The sequence below is a fragment of the Thalia democratica genome, chromosome 3 (genome assembly GCF_965202585.1).
Source record: "Thalia democratica chromosome 3, ktThaDemo2.hap1.1, whole genome shotgun sequence".
NCBI lineage: Eukaryota > Metazoa > Chordata > Thaliacea > Salpida > Salpidae > Thalia > Thalia democratica.
The window spans coordinates 43,852,004-43,862,866 of NC_139167.1; the positions used below are offsets into that span (position 1 = coordinate 43,852,004).

At 26.1% G+C, this 10,863-nt stretch overlaps 1 protein-coding gene across 8 annotated transcripts in view; it reads left to right on the top strand.

Moving 5' to 3' along the window:
- Nucleotides 1-9,643, top strand: part of LOC145831249 (uncharacterized) — a 49,497-nt gene extending 39,854 nt beyond the window's left edge. For 5 of the 8 annotated variants that reach the window (XM_082938410.1, XM_082938411.1, XM_082938415.1 and 2 more), the window contains 2 exons: nt 2,203-2,324; nt 7,211-7,481. In XM_082938410.1, coding sequence (XP_082794536.1) covers nt 2,203-2,324; nt 7,211-7,448 — 360 coding nt within the window. In that variant the 3' untranslated portion in view covers nt 7,449-7,481. Of the gene's footprint in view, nt 1-2,202; nt 2,325-7,210; nt 7,482-8,736 lie in introns of those variants that run through there. The other 3 variants (XM_082938416.1, XM_082938417.1, XR_014369663.1) reach the window with 3 other exon arrangements.
- Nucleotides 9,644-10,863: the final 1,220 nt, after the last annotated feature.

Consider the following 10,863-nt stretch of genomic DNA (forward strand, 5'->3'; position numbering starts at 1 on the left):
TTAAGATGCGAGAGGTTACTGTAATTAATAATTTAAATGTTTAATATTCAGGGTTGCCACTCGGTCAGGAAATCAGGAAAAATAATAAAAAATGACAAAAGTCAGGAAAAGATGGGGGATTTTGAAAAAAAAGTCAGGAAATTTAATAAGATTTTTAAAAAAAGTCAGATTGTGTCAGTTTAATTTTACTAAATTCCTTGTTTTCCGAAGCCTTCAAATGGTACAACTTAATTAAAAGTCCTTAAAAGTCAGAAAAAATTCCAAAATTTTCCCAGAAATTTACAAAAATATTTGATTTTATTTCAATGCCTTCATCTGGTATAAATTAATAAAATACCCTTTCTAAAACTGCAAACATTTTCTATTAACATATTGAACAAGTACCCAACTTGTACAAGCAGATTTTGTAAGCTTTTTAGTATTGATGATCTGTAGCAAGAACACTTCCATAAGGAAACTGATATATACACAAAAGTTTATCTAGCATAATTTTAGAATCAAAGTGTTTTTTGTTTAAGTAAATAATTGAGTTCTTTATAACTAAGCAGCTACTTATATGTCGTTTGTTTATCTAGATACATTTATGCTAGGAAATGCTAAAAAAATGTGTCTTTTTTTCAGACAAGCTGTGTTTATAAGGTAATAATACAAGTATTTTGCTGATAGAGCTGTTTATTACAAACATCAATCATACACAGATGGTTCAATTAATGTACTCGAAGTTTGATGATAGAATTAAACAAGAAAACTGTTGTTTTAACCTGTATTAAAATTAGATTGAAAGCTTTATATAGTTTCAAGTGTTAGATTATGTATTTTAGAAAAAGTTTAATTTAAGAGTTTGATTTAGAAAAGTCAGGAAAATTTTGGTAAAAAGTCAGGAAATTTTTCTTAGCTTGATCAGTGGCAACCATGAATATTGATATAGGCCTAAAATAAAAATAATTGAATACAAAGATAAGAGTTAAATATTTTATTTGATAAAAGTAGTAAAAAGCTTTTAGTACATTAAAAATTATAAAAGTATAAAACGTTTTTGAATTCAGTTGCAGTGTTTCTTTTAACTTATCTTATTAATATATTTTTAGGTGTTTGTATCGCTTAAATATTTTTTAGGTTCATTTTCTGTATAGTGTTCCATAACACATTTATTTAAGGCCATAGGGGGGGTAAGCCATGTTTTTTATAAGTTGATCTTATTTCATAGAGTTTTTTCTAAGCATGAAGATGATTTTTATCGTTTTAAAATGTTCAAGTTATTTTTTGAGATATGACTAGTCAAAGTCGGGCTGCATAATAGGTTCCCTATGGAAAGGGAAAACTAAAAGGGCGAAAAAAGATTATTTTATTTAAAATCTATCTCCTCCTACATTTTTCATGCAATCTTCTTCAAACTTTCACAGTCTAATCTTTATACAATTAACAAAAAAACTTTACTTTGGAATTTAAAAAAAATTGTAAAAATATTTTTTTTTTGAAAAAAAAAAAAACATTTTTTTTTTAATTTATGTGATTAAATTTTTATTTTTTTAAGTTACTAAAATTTTAAAGTAACGTTTTTTTCTTTTATTATAAGGAACGTTTCCTGATAATTTGAAGAAGATTGCTTGAAAAATAAAGGAGGAGATAGATTTTTAGTGAATTTTGAAATTTTCGAGAAAATTGACCTGAAAAATTTGCGGTCCATACGTTTGTATCGGAAACTTTTTAGAAAAAATAAAATATCTCAAAAGTTAAATGATATGTTTGAATTCTATAAAAACTGGCTTGTAGTTTGTATTTTAAGCTTTCATATAAAGGCCAAAATTAATTTTTGTAAAAAAAAAAAAATGTCGGACCCCCCTATGGCCTTAATGTGCACTTTTTTTAGTATGTTTTAATAAAATATTATCTTTAAAAATAAGTGGAAACCATAATATGCTTTTCATTTTTAGCATAAGATAACTATTCCTAAACAATCGCTCGCAGATTCAACTCATATCGTAAATTCATAATATACCTCCTAAGTTATTATTAAACAAAACAACCACCATTACTACACTACTACTGTCTCTTAATCTGCTAATTCTTCACTAAAATTCATAAATTAGAATCAACTGTTTTTCCATTATATTGTTTTTTTTACAATTAAATAGTTAGTTCATGCGGTTCAGTACGTCACAGAGTAATAACAATTTATTTTATGTTATATTTTGTCTACAGGTAACGTTATCTTTAGCACAGTATAGGAACCGTAAACATAATGCGTCTTCACCTGGAATAAGTCCAACTAATGATAAGTTATCTTTAAAGGACCAAAATTTCTCTGATGAAGAACAGAACATGTCAGTTGTTATTATTCAGATGATAGTTTATTTATTATACTCTAAAACTACTAATGATTATTTTATTTGCTGAGTAAGTTTATATGAAGTATGGTTACTTCCAAGATAAAAAAAGCAAATCATTTTTTTATGTTGAAAGTTATAACTTGTTTGTTTTTAATTGTTTTACACAATGAGCTGACAAGCAGACATTGACTTTTTTGGTTACTAGCACTTCAAACATATTTGGATGATTCTGAATTTCTTGTTTTCAAAGAATGGTTCTGTGTTTATTTTTCGATTTAAGTATTTTAGAAGTTAGCTAAGTTAAAGTGCGACCTTTTTTTTAAAGAAAAATAAAAGCACCCCAAAATATTAATGTTTAATGTACTAAAGTCAATGCATAACACTACCTTAGAATTAAAACCTGGTTAACTAAATAAAGATACCTAAAATTTTTACGCTAATTGTGATAGTACCATTGTACTTTGATTTGGCATAGAGTTTCTGAAAAATAAGATGCTTTATTTAAAAACTGAAAAAAAGTATGTTCTTAAGATTTTTTTGAAGTTAAGGATACCTATGAAGCAATTTAAGGGTAAACTAAGAGTCTATTGCTCAAAAAACCTGTCGTAAACCTAACTTGACTTTTACCATACTAAAGCAGGTTAAGTAGTAGTAGGAATGCTTAAATAAATTTACAGAAGCACAAATCATTATTTGAGTTTTTTGTGGGCAATATTTTGAAGCCTTCTTCATTGTTTTGGAATAAATAGTTATTTAATAAAATTTTAAGTTATCAAGCAACTTATATTATTTTTCGATTAACTATATACCGTATTAAAAAAAAAGGTTATGGATAAAGTTTTAGCTTACTTAGTATGTCTTTTGCAAATCATTTTATTGTTAAAAGTTATGATTAGCTTTAGAACTTCAAAAATGCAAAAACTGTTTGGATTTAAACTTACATAAGATCTAAAAACACTTGAAGCAGGGAATAAACAAATTAAGTTTTAAATATGATATATAGACAAATATTTTACAATTTTATTGAAGTAGAAAATGTTTCTATATGTACACGCTTTTTAATAACTGTTGTGTATAAATAATTTATATATGTTATATTAACATTTATGCAAGCTTTATAATGGATACGTCATAATAAGTTTAAATTAAAAGTAAGAAATAAGTTTTGTTTAGATAAGAAATTTGGAACTTAAGTTAATAAGACATTTTTAAGCATAAGTTAAAAGAAACTTAACAAAATGGCAAAAGGATATAACAATAAAGTATGGTTGTACAAGTTTTAAAATTATATAACGTAAATAATAATAACAATAATAGAAAAAAAGGCTATGAAAGCTTTAAAATTAAAATATTATTATCAGAGTTTAGTTACTGTATTTATTTAAAACTAATAAAGTATTAACTAATACTAATAGTATTAACGAATTAATATTTCAGGCAATTAAATTTAAACATACTTACGCAATTAAGTACAGGTTTTCCAACTAAACTGAAAAAAAATTTAAATAAAAATTCAAAAAAAAATATATATATACAAGTTAGAATTGTAAACAAAATTTTGTTTACAAAGCTTAGGCTTATAAGTTTTTTATAAAAAGAGATTCTAAAACACTTAATGATATATGTTGCGTCCTTAAGTTAAAGTTGTAAGTTTGTTATCATTATCGTGTTTGGAGCATTCTGGATAGTTTAGTAAAAGATCTCCGATGGACTTCTGGTAAGTTTATTACCTCTATTAGCCATCCAGTTTCTGAGGGATTTTGATACATGATGATCCCTTCTCAGATGTTATATCTGAAAAATTCTCTCGAAGTATACAGTGACACTTAAATTGGTAGATAACATTATTCTTTTCAGGATCGGCAGTGATATCTTTAAATATTTCATTTAAAGATTTTCTAGTTAAGTGACTAATTCAAAGACAAACTGCTCCAAATTTACTATTGATCGTGTGTTTTACTTTATTTCCTAGGTTTTAAGATTCATTACCTATTTAGGAAAGTCTTAAGTACATTGGGCACTTTTTTTAGCCTTATTTTGTAGGACTAGTGAGTTTTATGATGGTCTCGTAAATCGTTTTTTTTATAATATCCGTTTGGTAACCTTATGATCTGTATACTACTAGTATTTCCAATTTCTTCATTAAATTTGACTTTTAAGCAGATTTTTTACGCTCGAACAACTAAGCACGAAATAAGATTTACTTTCTGTGAAATAGAAAAGAATGTCTTCCATGGGATGTATTAGCCAACAAACGTTGGCTTTCTTTAAATGGATGTAATAAAAGAAGTTGATGTTCATTGTAATGATACATTTAGGAAAGGTAATCAACCATCGATCTCATTTTCACGAGTGAATTTAAGTGAGGGATGTAGGTTAGAAATTTTAAAAACTAAATATTTTACGTTGTAGCCTTTTTTGTTTGAGATAAAAATATCATTTTTGTATCTAAAGTAATTTAACGGGTTATATATATATATTCTTTAATGAAATAGATTCAAATCATCCTAGAAAAATACTCGCTAATACTGCATTTAAAGAACTCCCCATGGTGACACTATTAATTTGTCGACACCAGTAATACAGTTGTTAAATATAAATTCAACATTCTTGACAGCCGTATATAACATACTCTCAATTACTTTTTTGAAGATAATTGGTGGGTTAAGATTTTAGTTGTAAACTTTTTTAATACAAATTTTTATTGTTTCAATAAGTGGGATGTTGGTAAAAAAGCTTTTATTGTCAAAAGAACACATCAACAGGGTTGCCACAAAGTCAGGAAAAACTAAAAAAAATGACAGAAGTCAGGAAAAAATGGGGGTTTTTGAAAACAAAGTCAGGAAATCTGACAAAATTTAAAAAAAAGTCAGACCTTGTCAGTTTAAATTTACAAATTCCTTATTTTCCAAAGCCTTCAAATGGTAAAAGATAAAATGAAAATCCTTTAAAACCAGGCTAAAGTTGCAAAATTTACCTATAAATTTACACTATTATATAATTTCCAATGCTTTCATTTGGTATTTAATAAAATATCCTTTACAAAACTTCAAAATTTTTCTATTAGCATATTGAACAACTACCCTACTCGAACAAATGGTTTTTGTAAGCTTTATAGTATTGATGATACGTAACATGGACACTTCCATAGTGGAACTGTGATATATACACAAAAGTTTATCTAACATATTTTTAGAATCAAAGTGTTTTTTGTTTAAGTAAATAATTGAAGCAGCAAAGTTAGAGGTAAAAATAAATAAGTACAAAAAGAAAAGAAATGAATAAAACAAATTGTGGCTAGATTTATAAAAAAGATTCTCTTCGACAAGTGTAGGGGCAGCAGATGAGAACGTTTTCAATGAAATGAGGCAAATGGTTTTAACTGCCAAGAAAATGAAGCGGATGCAGACCAGATGAAGGAAACTATATCTTCATTAAATGAAGAGGTTGAAGTGCTTATAAAAGTAACGGAAAAAATAAATTTTAGTAGATATAATAAAAAAAAACAGTGTTTGATTATTTTTTTATTCTTTTAAGGTTTTAATTGTATAAGTTCATTATTGTTTTAAGGTTATAATTATAAAAGTTCCTTATATGTCGTTTCGTTTATTTAGATACATTTATGTTAAGAAAAGCTAAAAAATTGTGTATTTTTTCAGACAAGCTGTGTTGGTAATATTTTAAGTATTGTGTTGATAGAGCTGTTAATTGCAAATACATCAATCATACACAGATAGTTCAAGTGATGTGGTGGAAGTTTGATGATTTAATTCAGCACAAAAACTGTTGTTTAACCTATATTAAAATTAGATGAGAAGTTTTATATATGTAGTTTCAAGTGTTAGATTATGTATTTTAAAATAGGTTTAAATTAAGAGTTTGATTTAGAAAAGTTAGGAAAAAGTAAGGAAATTTTTCTCAGCTTGATCTGTGGCAACAATGCATCAAGCTTTTTTACCAATGTCCCACTTTATTGTATTTATAGACAAATTGATGGTGTCACAATGGGGAGTCCTTTCGGTCCAGTATTAGCGAGTATTTTTCTAGGGTGATTTGAATCTATTTTATTTAAGAATATATATAACCCGTTAAATTACTTAAGATACAAAAGTTATATTTTTATCTCAAAGAAAAAAGACGACAACGTAAAATATTTATTTAATAAAATTTATAACATACATCACTCACTTTAATTCACTCATGAAAGTGAAGTCGACGATTGATTACCTTTTCTAGATGTGTCATTACATTGAACATCAACTTCTTTTACTACATCCATTTATAGAAAGCTAACATTTGTTCCATATTCCATAAAAGATATTCTTTTCTATTTCACAGAAAGTAAATTTTATTTCGTGCTTAGTTGTTCGAGCGTTAAAAATCTGCTTAAAAGTCAAATTAATTGAAGAAATTGGAAATACTAGTAGTATATTGAATTCATTAGGTTACCAAACGGATATTATCAAAAACGATTAACCAGACCATCATAAAATTCACTAGTCCTACAAAACAAGGCTAAAAAAGTTCCCAGTGTACTTAAAACTTCCTTATTTAGGTAATGAGGCTTAGTTCCAGGAAAATAGGATTAAACTCACAATCAATAATACATTTGGAGCAGTTTGTCTTTGAATTAGTCACTTAACTAGAAAACCTTTAAATGGAATATCTAAAGATGTCACTCCCGAATCCTGAAAAGAATAATTATTTCTATCAGTTTAAGTGTAACTGTTGTGGCTAATAGGGTGTTCTACTTATATAATGTTAGGAGCCTTGTTTATAAAGAAATGTGCGCTTTAATTTATATAAGAGATGTCCTCAAGTAAACGCTTAAACTATATTTGATAAATAGACTAATATGACAGAATTACTATTTACTATAGGGTTAGTAAATGTCACTGTGACAGTGTATACTTCGGAAGAATTTCCCAGATGTTACATCTGAGAAGGGATCAGCATGTATCAAAGTCCCTCAGAAACTGGATGGCCAATAGAGGTAATAAACTTACCAGAAGTCTATCGGCAATTGGAGATCTTTTACTAAACTATCCAGAATGCTTCAAACATTATAATGATAACAAATTTACAATTTTAACTAAAAACGTAACATATGTCATTTAAGTGTTTTAGAATCTCTTTTTATAAAAACCTATAAGCCTAAGCTTTGTAAAAAAAAAGTTGTTTACAATTTTAACTTGTATATACTTTTTTTTTGAATTTTTATTTGAATTTTTTCTTCAGTTTGGTTGAAAAACTTGTTTTTAATTGCGTAAGTATGTTTAAATGTAATTGCTCTTAAATAAGTAAGAATATTATAGTTTTAAGTATCTCAAATCTTCCCTTGGTTGTGTGTTGTTCTTCGTGATTTTTTTGTCTCTATCAAAATCGTTTTAAATAAAAACGTTTTTTTTATTCAACAAAAAAATCTACAAATTTATTAGTATTCGTTATATTGCCTAAAAAAATTTTTTAGGCAATATAACGAATACTAATAAATTTCTTTTCAATAAGTACATTAACTAAACTCTGATAATTATATTTTACTTCTAATGTTTTCATAGCCTTTTTTCTATTTTATTTACGTTTATATAATTTTAAAACTTTTATATACATACTTTATTGTAATATCCTTAACCATTTTGTTAAGTCTCTATTTACTTATGCTTAATAATGTCTTGTTTACTTAAGTTCCCAATATTTTATTTACACAAAATTTATTTCTTACTTTTAACTTAAACTTATTATGACGTATCCATTATCAAGCTTGCATAAATGTTAATATAATATTGTATATACACAACAGTTTAAATTATTAATTAACATTTGTACCTTAAAAAATTTGTAAAGCAAGCTTTGAAAACAAGATATAAAGTTTTACCCAACTATGACAACATTTTATTTTCTAGTCACCATAAACAGGGTTGCCTGGATCATGATAATTAGGTAAAAAGAACTTGAATTTGAGAAATTTTAAAATAAAAGTTGAAGTTTTAAACAAAAACCACTAAAAAATCTGGAATCCTAAAGAATTTTTACTCTAAGTAATGAAATTTCTATGAGAAACGCAAAATCTATCATATAGAAAAAAAATTATTAGAAATAATTTTTATTAAAATACACTACTAAAGTAGCTATAAAGTATCTTTTCAATGTTGTTGTACTATTTAAGACAGTTTTTTTTACCTTAAGTTGAATTTTAAAATAATAATTGACCGTAAAACTTGTTCTTTGAAAAACCTGGAAAAAATTTCGAGAAACCTTTGGCAACCCTGAAAAAAGCCAATGTCAGCTCGACCCTTTTTCTTAGCTTACAGAATAATTGTGTGTGTTTTTTTTTTATGTAATGTATCATCTGCTATTACTTCTTTTAAACTAAAAAAATGAGTGACAATGTCAATAAATTTGTTAGGTCTCTGCCTATAAAAAGTAGTTGATATTCAAACAATAGCAGAAAAACAAACTATAAAAAAGTTTTTTTAATTTCCATAGGAAATGTACCTGACGTAAGAAAAGAACTACAACAACCAATTCCGAATAGATCGAGTTAATGTTTTTTTTTATCTGAAAGTAAACAATCGTATTTTAAAAATCAATAAATGGATAAGTTTAAAAAAACTAGTTTTAAGTGATTATACTATTAAAACTTACATTTCCCTTTGATCACTTAATAAAACACTTCTATAGAGTCTAAAATATATAAGTCAAGGGTGGCTAAAAAACCCGGAAACCTTGAATTTGACAATTTAGACAAAATAAAATGGAATTCGGGAAATTTCGAAAAAAAAACCTGGATTTTGAGCAAAAATCGTTAAAAAATCTGGAGTTTTTAAAATTTTATATTTTAATGATATTATAGAAATTGTAAATTTTATCGTTTTTAAATTTGAAAAAAGTGTATACAAGTTTTTGATTAGTAATTGATAAATTATTATTTAGATGACTATTTTAACTAATTAAACTACTTTTTTCTTGAATTTTATTGTTTTGAATGTCATGTAGAGTAGTCAGTCAACAAGTACTTATTTCTGACTGATGGAACCTAGTTGAATTTAGATTAAGAGAAAACTAGCAATAGTAGAGCCAAATAAAAATGTCTGATGCAATGTTTTATGCCCAATGCGTTTATAGCAGCTACTATAAAACTATAATATATCATCTTATAACTTTATAGTATAAGTTATAAGATGTAACGTTAAAAGTCGTTAAATCCTGGAGATCCTGATAAGCTAAGCTTATCGGAATATATACCAAATATGTTTTTGTGTCAAAACTTTATTCCGATTAACGGCGTTTCACTGCTTTCAAATAAATTTAAGACTCCGTAGATCTGTTCTTAGTATAAGTTATAGGTCATTAGTTGTGCCTAATTTATTTAAAGAAGCTTATCTTTTAGTATAATTAAATGTTTTGATTTAGTTATGGATAATAGTTTGGATTTAGACTATGATAAAACTATACAAGTTATTTTAAATTCAAGTTATTTAATATATCAGTGTGATATGAGAAGAACTTTGAAGAAATTGATTTAACATAATAATACAGGTTGTAATAGAATAAAACAAAAATTAAATAAAAGTAATACTGTATCGTTTAAGTAGTTTAGGTTTATCAAAAAGCACTTTTTTTTTTTACTTAAGATCAATTTACTTCTAAAAATGGTCAAAAAAAGATGTATTTTCAAAAATTCTGAAAATATTGGAAGAAACTTTTGAAATATGGAGAAAAGTTTCCAAAACATTTGGCCACCCTGATAAGTGCTGAAGGGATATATATGTACGAATGAAATGTATTTGTGTAACTATAGTTACAAACATATATAAACTATATTTACATAAGTAGTATTAAGGGAGTTTATATATAATTAATCATTATAAATAACATATCTCTCTTTACACTGGTTGTTCTGTACTAATTAAATCATATAATAACTTTAAACACGGTTTATTCTTTACTTAATATGTTTTCTATCCAACTTCAAAATTATTGAGTTATTGAAAATAGCTATTTTTTAATTATTGTTTTTTAAAGTGTCTAGTCCATAGAAACTGAATGACAATGTTTGCCTGTAATTAGAAAAAAGAATAGTTACGGATATTTTCTATGCAAATTTTTGGCTGGAAAGCAAAGGTTTTTGCGCATTTAGAACTTAAAACCAAACTAGTATCTCCGTCTTCAACAAGACCAGTGGCTTGAGGCAATTTAAAGGATTTATATTAAGTTTTAATGTCTTTAGAAATAAAATATCAAAGGTCAAATAGAAAGCTTCTTTACAAAGTTGCTAAAAATCCTGGAACTAGATTTTGAAAATTTAGGGCAAAAAAAAAAAAACTGGAATGTGAGAAATTTTGTATATTGTATATATTTTTTATAAACTTTAATATTTTTCTTTAAGTTGTTTTATTTTTGTATATCTGTTGGCCACAAAGTTGATTCTTGATTTTTTTAACTTTTCAACTTGAAGAGATTTCAAAACCATCATTAGAATCCCTGCACCATCAGGCAGACATTTAAATAAAATAAGATATTTTAACTTAAA